The sequence below is a fragment of the Amblyomma mixtum genome, chromosome 3, assembly GCF_055824585.1.
Source record: "Amblyomma mixtum isolate Tamu chromosome 3, ASM5582458v1, whole genome shotgun sequence".
NCBI lineage: Eukaryota > Metazoa > Arthropoda > Arachnida > Ixodida > Ixodidae > Amblyomma > Amblyomma mixtum.
In genome coordinates, this window is record NC_143014.1 from 102,156,981 (window position 1) to 102,173,617 (window position 16,637).

Here is a 16,637-nt window from a genome sequence, read left to right on the forward strand (position 1 = left end):
TTATACGGCATTCGTTGTTCCATCGTAAAGACTGTTCACGAGGCCAGTTTGAGGGTATATCCAGCAGCATGGAGGATGAGCTGCGAAATAGTATTCTTGCGCAGTCAATACTCTCAGCTTCTTCCATTAGCGGTTTGTTGAACTGCAAGATCGTTCAGATAGCTTCGTACCCATCTGAATAATGTTTACTACAGGCAAATTTGTGATACGATGCGATGTAAGTCCTATTACTCGAGGGCAAATTTCATCAAAAGTTTATCCTTTTTTTTTTGTTACTAGAGGCAAAGAAGTAAGAAAGGCGAAATATGTTTAAAGTAACCGAAAGAAGCCTGACAAAATGATCCCCTGATAGCCACCACTTTTGAAATCATGACGAACTACAAATCAGGACAAACAACCAATCAGCTCACTTCGATCTCATGTGGTTTAGAACTCGGCCACTGAATGATTATGGAACGGAAAGCATTTCCTCCAAACCAATGAGGTACTGCTATTTCTTCTCAGCAGTGTTGGAAATGTCTGCCATCTCCCCTTCTGTGGAGACATGCTGCTGGTCTTAGCAAAAGCAGTCGCTTTCCCACGTGATGAAAATATACCAGACGCGGCGCACGTGTGTTGTGTTCACACTGACCCAAAGAGAAGCTATTCCCGAGGCAGGCTGATTATCGACATCCAAGATGCAGTTGACCGCCAAGAACTTCTCGCATAGAAGCATTCAGCGGCGTTTGTTGTCGTATCCACGTTCACACCACCGCAAAACGAACTCGAACAGTAAAGATCGACACCTTTTCTCATGCATTTGCCGGTAAACAGCGATTTGTCCCAACAACAAGCGTTGAAACGTACGAACCCAAAATGGGCATACAAGCCGTGAAGGGTGTACAGTGGGCGGCCCCCTCCTTCGGCCAGCTTAACAGCGGAATTCTCTGAAAGAGTCAGACAGCCCCAGGCGGCTCATTACTGAACACGTGCAAGGTCTGGAAACACGCAGGGCTGAACGGTCAAAGGAAAGTCGGACAAAGAAAAGCCGCCTTCCTTGCTTCCGTCGAACCATGTGCTCTGGTCATGCAGAGGCGCTGGCTTGCCGCCTGAGCCTGGGAAGTTTTCATCGTAGCAGTAAATATCTCATACCCGTTGCTGTTAGCGAGATAGGGGGAAAAAATTAGAACTCTATAGGACATGCCGACACGAAACTCGAGCGACGAATTTTATAGATGCTGTGGTCGTGGTATGAACGACTAGAGCCTCTTTCTCCACTTTTCACCTTTTCTTTTATACATGGCGAAGGGAGGAGGGATGCGGCTGTGCTGCAGTTTAAAATAAGTCACCATCATTGCTGGAAAAGTGCTCGTAATTGAGTGTATCCGGCCCAACAAATTTCATAGGATTATTCTTTATTCGTTGCCAGAAGGTACAATTCTTCACAAGGCACCGAGTTTCCCTGAAATTGAGCTAAGACATATTAGCTGATTTGGCGGAACTAACGCCCATTCACTGTTTCGACACTCTTGCACTACCCTCTTTGTTATAGTACCCAATGCGCAGAATTTCACGCACTCACCGCAGATTTATGTTACAAACGGTCCGCCGCCGCACTGCGCTCAGTGCAGCCAAACTGCAGATTTGGACCCAACATGGTGCCTGCGAGAGCAGTGTCTCCAGCCGGAAAGTGGTGCTGGTCCATCGAGGCGCCCTAAGTAAGCCTGTAGTACCTGCACAAACGAAAGAAGCTGCCGTTCAAGGATGCCATGGGGGAGCATGAAGATGAGTTTCGCTTATTTCACTATGACATCTGTAGTTAACCAGCAACAAAGTTGGCCTGCATGGAATCGAGTTTCTTTTATCAGAAACTCTCGTTAGAGGTGACGGTGGCGCAGCCCCGTCATAACGCGTCTCGTAAAATGTAACATCAAGTTTATTTCTATATGATTCTGGCATAAAAGCAGCGCGGGCACCCGTTTACCGACTGTTGGGGATGAAGGTTCGGGGTCGTGGCTCGATGGAACCACGGTAAAGACTACGCCCGTTCCCACCACCAGGACAGGAGTGCCTCTGGGCGAAGAGGTTAAGAGGTGGCGAAAGAAGACTGAATTTACTTACATATTTACAAGGAGCAGCGAAAAGCACGCTACGTGCCAAGATGGAACACAGCAGAGAATGACACGAGTAAGTAAGTAAGTAAGTGCATGAAGGAAGAGGAAAGGAAACTAGCACGGGCCTCTGACTGGCGAGTTATCGCCACCACCACTGCCGGCGTGCAGATAGGGAGGAGGATAGGTAGAGGGGATAAGAAGGAAGTAAAGGGGAGGGAAAGAGGAGCGTCTTTAGAGGCGCCGTCGCTGTCATCAGCCGCCGAGGACTAGCAATAGCTGTCCAAGCCCGTGTCCTCCAGGAAGGCAAGGAGGGACCGAAGGTACTTGCTGGTGTTGGGTCCGGACGGGAAGAGCAGGGCACTTGCCGTGTCAGCCGGGAGACCCAGTGCCCGGTAGCCAGCTGAGAGCATAGCCTGTTGTGCGGCCAGGGCAGGACAACCGCACAGGAGGTGTTCTATTGTCTCCTCCAGGTGACCACAGCGGGGGCAGTCTGCACAGGTAGCCAGGCTCTTGCGGAAGAGCCTTGCCCCGGTCCAGGCGCAGCCCACACGGAGCCGGAGCAGGAGGGACCTCTCCCGTCTTGCAAGCCCCTTGTCCGGCAGGAGCGGGGGGGGGGGGGGTGTCCCTTGGGCAACCCTGGTGTCGGGGTGTTCCAGGAGGAGTAGCCGCTCCGTGATGGAGCGCGCAGCGTCCAGGGGGACGACTGAGGTGCAGCAGGGCGTGGAGCCCTCGTGGGCTGCCTTGGCCAGGGCATCGGCAGCCTCGTTGCCCTGAACTCCCACATGGCTGGGGACCCAGGCCAGGGAGATGGAGCAGCCGCGGGAGCAGATGGTGTTAAGCCGCGCCGCCAGCTTGCAGACAATGGGGAGTCGGAACCGGGGCTCCTGCAGGAACTGGAGGGCCACCCTGAAGTCGGACAAGATGGCCACCGACTGTACAGCAGGCCGTGCATCCAAGATGTCCGCCGCCAGGTGCAGGGCTGCCAGCTCGGCTGTGGTGGAGCTGGCCACGAAGGGGAGTCTCGCCTGCCTTGTTTCGCCCAGGGCAGGGGAGATGCAGGCAGCCGCTGCAGATGGGCAGGCCCCCTTCAGGACGGAGCCGTCCGTGAACAACTGCGTGCAGCCAGCCAGGTCCTCCTCCATGGTTTCCGCTGCCTCCTGACGGAGGCCGACCACAGGTGTCTGGCGCTTGGGCCTGGCCCCTCATGCTGGCAGGAGGACCCGGAACTGATGTCCCTGGTCAGGCCGTGGAGGGGTAGGTAGATGCTCTGGCTGCCCCCCCACCACTTGTTCAAAGGCAATGGCGGTCTTCCCCATGCGTGAGTGGGGGCAGCTGAGGAGGCGTTCCAGGAGGGGACGTCCGTCTGGGGCAAGGTGGAGCCGCCCCACGTGGCGGAGTGCTGCCCTCTGGGCCTGGAGCTCCATGGGCCATACCCCGGCCTCTGCCAGCATCGCAGGGACCTGGGAACCCCGTGGAAGGCCAAGGCACAGGCGGATGGCGGCCCTCTGGCAGCGTTCGATGGTCAGCTGCTGCCTGGTGGTGAGCTGGATGAGGGGGAGGGCGTAAAGGAATTGCGCCCCTGCCATGGCCTGGTGGAACTGAAGGCCCATGCTTGGGGTGATGCCTCGAAGACGGGAGCCCTTAAATAGCGTCGGCACAGACTCCCGCCCCTTTTCATCCAATCAGGAGCGTCTTGGTGGCTGATTGGCCTGGCAGGCTTGGACGCCATCCTTGGGAACGTCCCGGCAGCTGAACCGCCCGAACGCACAACACGCTCTACGACGACGAGAGACGCAGGCCAGGACGCTTTCTTGAGAGCGTCCCGGCGGCTGACCGGCCCGAACGCACAACACGCTCCACGATGACGGCGCGCAGGCTCGGAGAGACGCAGGCCTGGACGCCATCCCTGGGAGCGTCCCAGTGTTGAAAATCTCGCGTTCACGACTTGAGGCAAACGTCGTCGAGTCGATAGGGGTTTCTCGGAACCATCCAGGAGAAACGTGGGTGCTGGCTGCTTCCTGTACGCCGTTCTTAACACGACCAACCACCCTGGGACAATATGGAAACAGAGACTGAAATCGGAAACTCCTACGCACACTCCCGTACATGAAATGCATACAAGGCCTGAAGTAGCAAGCTCGCATAATTATATATATGCTGTAGCTTAGAGCACATACGTGACGTATCATGAAGAACATGTGTTTTGCCCGAGCTGTACGCTGTTAGCAGCTCAGAGTACGTTTCTTTTCCTACAGTGGCGAGTAGAAACAATCGGCACAAGTGACCGGCGACCCACAGAGTTTCCAAATATTATCTAGAGGGAGAGCTGGCGCCGCCACTTATGCGGGTTTCTTAAAAGAGCACTTCATCCACAGTGGGAATGCCGGAAAGACAAGGTTTGCATGTTACTTGCTTTGGCTAGTGTTAGCCCTAAAACAAAACTACGACTGCAGAAATGTAAATTTTCGCACAGAAAAATATTGAGAGGGAACGTACTCTTGCAATCAAAATGTCCTATATGAAAATGTGCTTATTGTAGGTTGCAAAAAATGAGCAGAAATCAGATTATGTGTAACGAGCAACGAATTGCCAGTGTGGGAGAGGGCTTTCTCTTCATGTCGTGAAATGTAGGTAATCGTAGAAAATATTTTTTTTTGTGCCTAACAGATAGTTTTCGGAGCAGCAGTTCTTAAAAAAAAAATAACGCTTTAAATAAGATACTTCAGAAGCTTCCATTCTGGTATGTGAAAAATTACACGTTTCATTAGTGTCGTCTGTTACTGCGGATTCGTGCCCTATGTTCGTCGGTATATTATAGTTAGTGTCATACTCTGGTTTTATGGTTTCGTTTTATGGGGTTTAACGTCCAAAAGTGACTCAGGCTATGAGGGACGCCGCAGCGGAGCGCTCCGGATAACTTCGACCGCCTGGGGTTCTTTAACGTGCCCTGACATCGCACAGTACACGAGCTTCTAGCATTTCACCGCCATCAAAATGCGACCGCCGCGGCCGGCATCGAACCCGCGTCTTTCGGGTTAGCGGCCGAGCGCCATAACCAGCCTAGCACCATAGCCGTTACGGAGGCTTTCGTGCCATGAGAAGCTTGCCAGAACCCTCACCCTTCTTCGGGAAACTTTTTTGCGCGTGTAAAGTGCCGACCCTTGACCATGTCCTGGCGCAGCGCTTACTGATATTGCAAAGAAAAATGTCAACTAGGAAGCGGAAATCTGCCCTACCACAAGTAAGTGACGGCCGTGTTCATGTTGACATGTTTAACATGCCAGTATTTCTGTGCATTAATTCATGAAGTGGAAGTCGCTTCTGCATGCGATTCGTAGCCATTGCCAGACCTCGTAATGAAGCAAATGCATTCCTCGACGAGTACGATTAACATAAGTGGCGCTTGTCGAAGTACTGGTTTGGTTTGGTTTTATGGGGTTTAACGTCCCAAAGCGACTAAGACTATGAGAGACGCCGTAGTGGAGGGCTCTGGAAATTTCGACCACCTGGGGTTCTTTAACGTGCCCTGACATCGCACAGTACACGGGCCTCTAGAATTTCTCCTCCAAAGAAATTCCAGCCGCCGCGGCCGGGATCGAACCCGCGTCTTTCGGGTCAGCAGCCGAGCACCATAACCACTGAGTCACCACGGCGGCTGTCGAAGTACTGTGCGCATCTAAAAGGCAGTTGTTTCCAAGACACCTACGAAAAGTGTGCAGAGTGGTCACAGTTACAGGCTGTTGAGTATTAAATTCAGAAAAAAATTGGCTGTGTTTTAGCTCTGGTTAAACCTGGAGGATTGCGAAAGCAACATCTGCGCGTAGCCATATAATGCCACGTATCACTGCAGTGGCCGTTCGTTCGCGCTCAAAGCCGCAGGAAAGGGGTGTTATCATTTTTGTTCGTGACGCGAGAAGCGACTTGACTAATCTCGATTGATCACAGCCATGTAAAGCTGCATCTACGTGTTTCCAGATTACTGTAGATGATCTTGACCTGTTATCTCGAAGTTTCCGTGAGCTACATTGCCCACAGACTCGCCGTTTCGCGTGCTCTTGAACGACCATACTGCGCATGCGCGAGGAGCAAGTGACGTCACTACGCACAGCTGGCGTGCCTCGCCGTGAGCGCTCGCCTTCCTTTCCCCAAATTAATCGGAAGGTAAAACGTTGGCAACGCCAACGCCAATGAACACAATGAAGGCCGATGGACTATGGCTTCAGCGCCGCGTTTCTGGCGCAGCGTTGTCAATGCCAGCGCATGCAGCGCAAACCTGTCACTACTGCCACTTAGCTTAAAGCATGGTTGAAGTGTCCACTGTTCCAAGAGGACAGTTACGCGCCTTCCCTCTGGTCCAGGTGTCCACCGAGATGTGGACATCTCGCCCGCACCTCACGCCACGTATATCCTGGCATAGCAGAGCTAAGCCAGTGCAAATTTTACATACACCACAAACCACGCAGATGGCGATGGGCAATCGCTACTGCGTATCAGAGAGAGAGAGAGAGAGGGAGGCTATCGGCGAGGCGATGGAGAGCGCGCGGCGGTGGCGACGGCTCCGGCGGCGGCCCCGGCGAGCCAGCTGTGCGCCTTGTGACGTCACCCGCTCCTCGCGCATGAGCAGCTTGGCCTTTCCAGAGCTCCGCGAAATGGCTCGGCGACTAGCGTAGTGTTGCTTTCGCAACAAAAACTTTGCCCCCTTCTTCTACCTTCGAGTGCACAGGTTCCCGCTGGACAAACCAAGCTTGCTGCGTAAATGGCTCTTATAGCGATAGGGCAAATGGACTTCAGGTCCACCAAGCACCAGACACTGTGCTCAGTTTACTTCGAGTCGAGCGCATTCGGATGATTCGGATGTCAAACGAACTGCTCAGGGACGTATTCCGGTCGCCGGAGCATCGGGGAGATGGAACGGCGGCGAGGCGAAAGCGAGCAGCGAGTAGTGCATGGGTAACTAACCACCACAAAGCGCACAGAACATAAGTGAAAGCGAAACTGAACAACAAAAATATCCAATCCCTAGCACAGTCAACAAGGCACGAGATGTCAATCCGAAGCCATGTCTTCCCGGCATGCCTAGGGCGTCTTTGGTGGATGAAGTGCAGGACTGTCAGCTTTACTTAGAAACTCGACGCGTCGACAGGAGCGGCCGAATCGTACCGCGCGGTGCTGTGGTTCGCGAACACGCCGGTATACCGACGCTGCCGAGATTTTGCCATGCTTGCAGAACAGGGGAGGTCGGCAGGAGACATCCTCTCTAAAGAGGACCTCTTTCCAAGCGTCGGAAGGCGGCTGTGCCGACTGGCATTGGCCGATCGTGCATGACGGCGCACGTGGTCTTTCTTCTCGGCTCGGTTGTCTTGAGCAGCGATATCTTCGTTGGCAGGAAAATCCGTAGAATTGCGTTTTCATTTACAACCCCTTTATCGCCCAACGCTGACGGGGCGAACCAGATCACCTGTTTTATTCGCTAGCTCGACTGCTTTCGGCTGCATCCAAGCAAAAGCCACCTGTTTCAGGCGAGTATTCTTGCTTCATAATTATCCTTCCGTCGCGCGGCTGAAGTTATTTTTTTTTTCGACGTAAATGAACGTCCAACAAAAAATGAAGCGTTGTTTCAAGCCTGACCGGCCACCTTTATAGGAGGTAGCCTTTCGTAAAAAAAAGAAAAAAAAAACGATTTTCTGCATGCGATGACTGTGCGGAAGTCCCCTTAAACTGAAGAGCGGGAAAAAGCCTGACACTATAGTTATCAGCATGTTCGTGGACAGCCGCAACACGCGTTGCCATTCAGCCGCTCAGGGGATCGGTCATTTGTGCTAATCTCCTTTACTCGCCACTGTACGTCACTACAACGAGTCAATGAATTGTCTGCAGTCTGGCGCATGAGAAGTTTAAAACAGGCGGCAAAAAACCTACTCGCATTCACAGTAGACAGCAGTATACACAAACGACAGCAGCAAACGACACATCAGCATTGATTCGATGGCGTAACTTTCCCGTCCAAAGCCTGCCGAGTCGGCTGCTCTCAAATTTGTCGGCTGTTAAATGTGCTATACGGCCGCAAATGTAGCCTATTCTAATGGAGGGAATGTGTAACAGGCTATTAGCAGCACACGCACGTACCACACGCGATAGAGCACGGGAAGGACGGAAATGAAAAGCACACCTACACAAGCATGCGATCCACCCGACCAACCCTCAGCCGCTCTCGCCATCCGTTCTGACATAAGCCGCATGGCGCCGATGGTAGAAAGTGTCCGCCGTCTGCAAAAGAGGATTAAAAAAAATCTGGCTTGTAGATGCAGTCATATCAGGGATATGATTTGAAGCAGTATGAAGGGAGGAAGTTGGGATCCATCACCATCATCATCAGCCTGACTACGCCCACTGCAGGGCAAAGGCATCTCCCATGTCTCTGCAATTAACTCTGTCCTCTGCCAGCTGCAGCCGCCGTATTCCTGTAAACTTCTTAATCTCATCCACCCATCTAACTTTCTGCCACCCCCTGCTATGCTTGCCTTCTCTTGGAATCTACTCCGTTACCTTCAAGGACCAGCGGTCATTTCGCCTTCACATTACATGCCTGCCCAAGCCCATTTCTTCCCCTTTATTTCGATTAGGATGTCGTTAACTCGTGTTAGTTCCCTCCTCCACTCTGCCCACTTCTGGTCTCTTAACGTTACACCTATCATTTTTATTTCCATAGCTAGCTGCGTTGTCCTTAAGATGAACCCGTTTCGTTAGCCATCACTTTTTTGCCCCATAGGTCAGTACCGGGAGGATACAGCTGTTGTATACTTTTCTCTTCAGGGATATTGGTAAGCTACCATTCATGACCTGAGAGAACCTGCCATATGCGCTTCACCTCATGCTTATTCTTCTAGTTGTTTTCTTCTCATGATCCGGATCAGATGCCACTTCCTGCCCTAAGTACACGTATTCCCTAACAATCTAGCCCCTCGCTACCAATTGTGAACTGCTGTTCCATTGCTAGAATGTTGGACATTACTTTGGTAATGTTCAACATTACCATGCAGTGGCTGGTTTTGCAGTGCCAGCGTTTCACATCTCCTGGAGGTGAGAGATACTCTCGTACTCACGTCTTCGAAGCTTAGGACTTGCTATAGTGGTGCTATAGCAAGCCCCGTTTAAAAAGAAACGCATTGGGCCGTATATCGTTGGCAAAGAGTGTACCTGTGATGCAAGCAGAAAAAGGAAGCAGAGCAGCGATAGCCGAAAGGCAAGAGAGATACTTTTTTTTTTTCCATTTTGGATACCTTGGATTGAAGCCCGTAGGTACTGCAAATAAACCAGCTCTGATTTATAATAAATCAAGTTTTACTTTTATGACGTTCTCATAAGGCAACTATACATATGAATAAACATATTCCATTTGGGCGCTTACATGTAGGTTACAGAATATAATTTTCGGGATGAGAAGGCGATCAATTTAGATCGTAGCACCCAGATGACGTGATGCAGATGGGCCTAATATGCGATGAACAGGAAAGGTTAGGTGTTACGTGAACATTTGAATACGTGTAGAACGCGACCTCAGACACAGGTTCATCATTTGGAAAAAAGTTCTTAGAACGGGCACGTTTTCATCTGAAATTCTGACCGTATTTTCCACAAACAGTGTTCGGACCTTACATATCTAAATGTTTAAGTATTATGCTGTGTGAACTATCTGCAGGAGCGAGAGTATTTTTTTTCAAATCCGCCAATAATGACATGTCATGCCCAAGCGATTTTCACCATCACCACGTTTTATGGCCGTATTTGCGGTATGATTACACTGCTGGTGCTCGACTGACTGCTTGTAGGCGTGACTATAGGGCACTGACAAATAAATCTCGGTTCGCTTGCGCGTCTTCTCCCTACAATAGCGATAAAACACGCAGCTGAACTTAGCCAGCTGGCTGCCGTAGTGGATGCACGCGTTGCCTTGCTTGCTGATATCTAGACCGGCTATCGCAGTGGACCACTGGATGTTTTACCTTGCAAGCTGGAAGATAGTGCAGTAGAAGCACGGTCACGATGCCTATTAAAAGAAGAACGTTCAATACGTCTTCCAAACTGTGTGGTACAGTGAGCGAAAAAACCCGAAGTCAAACCGTGAAGCTCCAAAGGTGTCGTGAATTCGTTGTGAATGGATACGAATGACACTGACGCATGTTTCTGTGTTAATGAAGCATGTAAGGCAGTAAGCGTGTGTACATGTTTTTTTTTTTTTTGTGCGCAGATCGCGCACCTAGTTTCTACGGACTATGTGCCGGGTACGCACGATTTTGATATTTTTATATTGATACTATCATTATATACAGGATGTGAAGTATACCCCAGAAATCACGGTGTCTGCACCCAGAAAAGTCAACAGCCGGAAGTTGGTTATCACACCATTCAAGATTAATATAGGCTAGACTTGTTGAACGACACGATGGTCGTGAATAGATTTTGCTGCGCCGTAAATTGTGCATTTGTCGGCAAAAAGGACGCATGCAAGTTGGTCGACTGTTTGGCAGATCATTAATCTAAATAAAGAACTACAAAGGACCTAGAACACTGCCTTGCGGAATCCCAGAGCTAACTAACATCTTCATGATGCTTACTCACTGACAGTAACACGTTCCTGAAGTTTAAAAACCAAAATAATGTGAGGCCGTGAAGACGAGGGTCTGACAGTTTTTTAATTAGACGGTAAAGAGCTACGCAATCAGAAAGGCTGGCGATTAAGAAAAATTGAACAAGTTGTTTTATTCATAATGAAGTATAAATGAGTCGGTAATCAATTAAGCGCCCGACGCAGCAGGTGCTCACAGGCACAGACAACGAGGAGATCCATTTGTTTTCCTTCTCCGGGTTCACAGCTTGCGTCCGTTAATAAGCAGCGCGTGAGTGGGTGGCCACCGTCGCGTCACGCGATAGCGGCTGTCGCCTCGTTTTCGAAAGGGCTGTTTGCTGGAGCTGTGCTTGTGAGGGTCGAAGGCGCAAGTTGGGCGTTCCCGGTTCTTGGTGAAAAGTCAGAAGTGTGGCATGCGACCCTTCGGCCTTTTTTGTTTTCCTTTGTCAGGATTGTAAGTCTCGAGCGAGTGGTGGCACGCGCTCGCACAACGGCCATCACTGTGTTCTTTGCTTTTAACGGTACGCATAGATACTTGGAGGAAAGCCTTTCCAACTTTATTGCTTTCACGAAGCACACATACATTAAACACGCAAAAACGACTGATACCTCTGACCAAGCTGCGGGCTTGGTTGCCAAGCCAAGGCGGTTAAAGTGCTATTTCCTAGTATGTGAGGAAATAAAAGAAATAAAGAAGAAAATAATCATGCACTGCTCACAATTGGTGTTTGTCCTCCGCGGCCTGTAACTCGGTATATAATGAGGGCGGTACAGCTTTAACTCATTGCTGGCCCATGTTGTGTAACAGCAGCATATTCAGTGTCTGCAAGATTACATACTGTGCTGATGTATATTCCTGTGAAAGGGCACTTTATTCTAGAAGCACATTTAAGTCCAGAAGTATGCATTTTAAACTACTTTTTTTTACATCGGAAATGAACTGTCATAAAAAAGAGGAAACAAATCAAAATTTTCGCTGGGGTGGCTCAGTGGTTGCGTGTTCGGCTGCCGAGTCAACGGTCGTGGGATCGAATATCAGCCATGGGGGTTCGCATTTCGGTGGAGGCGAAATACAGAAACGCTTGTGTACACTGCGGTGTCAGTGCACTCAAAGAACCCCGGGTTGTCGAATTTAATCCGTAGCCATCCACCAGGTTGTGCCATAGCTCACGCGCCGCTGCTGAACGCTGAAACCCCCACATACGGCTTAAAAAAAGTTTTATTAACGTGGTGCCGCACAACACGTGCAGAATCTCACATAATCGGTAGAGCTTGACAGTGCCGTAGCCAGAAATTTTGTTCGGGGGGGGGGGGGGGGGGGGGGGGAGCGCGGCCTTCTCTTAGAATTTGTGGTGTGGTAAAACGCAATAATAATAACTGCATTGCCATATTGACGATGTCATTGTATATTAGATAATGCTACGCACTGTCTAGACAAGTGAAATATGCATTTTTTAAAATAAAAATGCATTCGTATGGTAGTGAAGTGAAATATGTATGTAGTGAAGTGAAATATGAATTTTTTTAAATAAAAGAATGTATTCTTATGTCTTAAAAACCGTGGCACCGTGGCATAACTGATACCACTGCGCCCATGCTTTTGTGTATTTAAAATATCACACCAAATCTAGAGCTATATCAGTCCGAAACCAGCAAAGCAGTGCATGCTGCTGATATGAAAAACGTAAAGGCCATGATATGAGCAAGTATAGAGGACAAATATTTTAATGAATCTTTGTCGTTCAAGAACTTTACCTTTTTGTACATATGCAGCGGCCAGGAAAATATCTCAACGACGCTGTCCTTCGTTCCAGTGTACTACGCAGCAGCAGCTACAGCGCGGTCATATATTGTGAGTAATTGCACCGAAATTTTAGTCGCAACAACGAGCACATGTCTAAAAGAGGAGTTCTGCAAAATATGCATTAGAAATTCGAAGACAAAATGGAGTATTAGACATGCGAAGATACAACCTGATAAAGGACAAAAAAGTGCCCATGGAAACAAAGTCACTGTATGTATACACACAACCTCGCAATAAGATATTTAAATACACGTATGTCTCCATTAAATATACGTATCTAAGCAAACATCACTCTATATAATGTGTCAAACAAGGCAAATAAACATCTTGCGCAATAACAGATAGTAAAATTTACACACGGAAAGACAGATGATCCAGGCAAGAACAAAACTATGATAGCTGAAGTCACGATATGTACTTGGGACATGCTGCGGTCGCGACAGCACCATATGGTTAGAATAATAGAGGAACAATGCAGAAATATTCCACTTCCAACTCGCATTGCTAACGAAATTATCCAAAGTACACATTTTCTTTTTTTGTTTTCTAGCGTGGTGTTTACAACAACGAAGAGATATTTTATCCACAGGAACTAATATACATTGTAGCCAGGAAGCGCCAACAAACCAGATTGGCATGCAAAAACACGCTGCCGAACTGCGCACTAATAGAAAGGCAAGGCTAAGCAAGTGATAGGCAAGTACCAGCTCGGTTTCCAGGGAGTTTGATCGTATACATTTCGCTGAGGTAAACAATAGTTTGGTTAGGTTGGGATTTCGACAAAGCAGCAGACTCTCAGAATTGTGGCCCAACATAAGGCCTCTTTATAGGCTCTGCAGTCCAATAAGGGAGGCAATATCAAGGAGTCTACCAACGGAGAGCGCAGCGCATGGTGTATACGGTGTAGCACGGTATGAGAACTGCAGTTAATGCACTTCTTGAAAGTTACTTGTAAAGCATCGCAGACCAGAATAGCATCTATAAAACTGCTAAAGACAGTGCTTTTTTTTTGTTTAGCGGAACATAACAGAGGCGACAATTTGCAGGTGCACAGTAGTGCTCCTTTGCTGAAGCTAACATGCATAGTCTCAGTGCATCAGTATGAAATTTTCGTGCAGACATGTTCGTGTCACTGAAAACGGAAATTTCCGGAAAAGAAATACACGGCTATAAAACGAAGAGAAAAATTCACCTCAAGCACAAACCTCCCAAAATGAGGATGGTGCCAAAACTTAGAAGAGGCAGTCAGGGTCTGAAAAGCGATAACTAAATTGACCTGCGTGATCACTTGGACTATCGGGTGAGAGGCACCTCGGAAAATTATGAAACGCGAAAACATACTGTCGCAGTTAAAGACGGGGTTAACCGAGCTCACCGGCGCTGAAATGTCTGAAAAGTAAACCACCCTCTTTCATGCTCAAATGACGAGCCTTACACAAAAGTCACGAATAATCTGTGAAAGCTTTGACTACAAAGCCTGCCACTAGGAATATTTGTACGTTATAATGAATTTTGGTTGTCGAAAAAAGATTATAGATGGTATTCCTGCCAAATATTGATGCACCCCAGAAAAACGGGAGAACACCTGCATGAGGTGCCAGTTAAGTGCATTATCCAAGACAGAAAAATTAACATCGCCACTCAGCAGAATTCTTGAAAACAGCCGTTCCAAGTCAGCAGCAAATAATAGCGGTTTTACAGAGTAAACGGATATGGACCCTGGTTTTTGAAGATAGCTGTTTACAGTCAGTCACGTACAGCAGTTATTGTACTGCATTACACTGTAAACAGCTGAACTATAGTACTGACGCCCTCTAAAAGAGAAAATAGGGACGAACAGCTTCACACGCTTTCTCGGGGTCAACTTGAAGCATTTCCAGGTGTCCGCGAGGGTTGCCGCTGAACCGCACTATGGGCTCCACGTATGTTAGTTGGCGATGAACGTCCTCTCAACCCGCACGACTGAGGTACAGTAATAGTTTATACTGTAAAATACAGCCGAATCGACAACGCTTCTCCGAAAATCATGCAGTCTACATTAGATAGCGCCATCTGTCTGTAGCCCGCTACAGGTAACAATTTCTTTTTATCATCGCTCTTTAGAATGAACAACATGAATTCTTGTGGTACACTATGGGAGAATTTCAATAATACGGCTGCTGGTGAGATTGCTAAGTTGAACAGGATATGAGATAAACTTAAAATGTATCTTAAATTTCACCTGAAAGTCCCTTAGGTCCAGGTGTCTTTGAAAGCCGCACTTGATCAATGGCACCTTCCAATTTTGCTGAAGTTAAATACCCACTTATTGCCGTGCACTCATCCCCTAACAAGAACTCAACAATTACACGAAGCGTCCTTCTGCTCGGCATCAGAGATGCGAGTGGTGGCGGTAAATAGAGACGTGCAATATTTTTTGAACCCTGTTATAATTTAAGTTTTACTTCTGTCCAAGGCACTATCACAACATAGATCCAATATTCGCATGGTAGCCGCGGGGCGGCTCTCATCAAGCAGGGTCTGTCTAATCGGTTCCCCAGAGTAAGACGCGACGTTTGAGAGACTGAGCACTTTCACATCAAACTTGAAGGTGCCAGCTTCAAAATTTTTGCACGGCACCTTTTCTTTCTTTCATTGCATTTATGCTCACTTAATTTCACCTCTGAAACCGCTCATGTTTTGCATAATCAAGTCGCATTATTGCGATCCCGCCGGTACCTTTTCACACCGCCCCTAGCACACATCGAAACATAGGAAGGCGCGCACACGCATTGAGGAATGGCAGGACAATTGGACTGCTGTCGGAAAAGAGATTCTCGAATACGGTGACTGCGCATGGAGGCTTGTCACGTGGCTCTTCCAGAGGCTGAACAGTTCTTTGAAGACGATATTATAAGGTTGCAAGTTTCTCTAGTGTTTTTCTGGGAAGGCATAAATCAGACGCTGCATGACGTGTTCTCAGCGTGCTTTGTTACAGTCCTGCTTGAAGATTTCCTAGAAGGGAACGACATAATGACAAAAGGCAAAGGAATGATCAATGACATCTGGCTGATTACAGAAGTGGAAGTTCTGAAACCTTAGCATGAACGCCTCTCCAGTGCGCGGTAATGTTTTAAAAGCTAAAGTCCACGCATGAGGTTGAAAAAAAAAAAAGCTTTGCGCAGCAGGTTGAATACATATCGGCTTTAGCAATCCTTTATTTTTTTTTTGTCCATGGAAAAAATGCATCACAAAAACTCTATGCACCCCACTTGGCTGATCCCCCTTTGTGGGCATGCGCCATTGTACGAGGTTAACGACAACAACAACAACAACGGCGGACTCTTGTCAAGAAACCCTGGCTGGCTTCTGTACGGCGAGTTTGCTATTGCTTCGTTCACATGCGTACGCCATCAGCACGCTGCCGCTTGCGCTTATTTTGGAACCGAGGTTGTCGCCTATACGAAGCCTGCAGGCACGGCACAGGGCAAAAAGAGATTTCCTTTTCCTTCAGATCACATCTCGAAGCGTTGTAATTGGGCTGTGCTGGGTGCGCTGCCGCGCTGCGGTGTTGAAAATTTCGCTTCAACTCTTCTGCACTTCCTTTTGTCCTTGTGCACTTTCCTTAAATAATTGATTTTTAACGCGCTTAAGCTATGCGTGGGACATGCGACACACCGTGGAGCGCGGGCTTCGGAATCCTTCCTTTCATCTTGTTTCCTCGCGAGAATGCCAGCACCCGACGAACGTTCTCACGTTTGGCCTCCATCGGAATGCGGTCACCGTGGCCGAGAAACAAATATGTAAACTCGTTCTCTGCAGAACAGCGCCATGATTACTGTGCCACCGCAGAGAATTATTTTGTGGGCTACAGAAATAAATAAGAAAAAGGAGGGCTCTAAGGATAGAGTTGGAAACACCTTAATCGAAGATGTCTGATAACGTTAGAGACCTTTACGACTTATACTGCTGTCACACGGGCACTTTCGATCGCGATCCAGTCGATCGAGATCGAACTCGATGCAGATCCAGCGTTGCTACACGGCGATTTCGATCGCGATCGACTTCGATCGTGCTCAGGCGCCTGGAGCACGATCGAGGAGCCGCTGCGAGCCTCGTTCCCAGGCTACACGCC

At 48.7% G+C, this 16,637-nt stretch overlaps 1 protein-coding gene across 1 annotated transcript; it reads right to left on the reverse strand.

Annotated features, from left to right (window-relative positions):
- Positions 1-2,175: 2,175 nt before the first annotated feature.
- Positions 2,176-3,665, reverse strand: LOC149351183 (uncharacterized). Its single transcript, XM_089576981.1, has one exon. The coding sequence runs from the start codon at positions 3,233-3,235 to the stop codon at positions 2,360-2,362; it is 876 nt and encodes a 291-aa protein (XP_089433107.1). The 5' UTR covers positions 3,236-3,665; the 3' UTR covers positions 2,176-2,359.
- Between the last annotated feature and the right edge of the window lie 12,972 nt (positions 3,666-16,637).

Bases quoted from the DNA above. Each gene is read 5' to 3' on its own strand.
- LOC149351183 (XM_089576981.1), bottom strand. From the start codon at position 3,235: ATGGAGGAGGACCTGGCTGGCTGCACGCAGTTGTTCACGGACGGCTCC.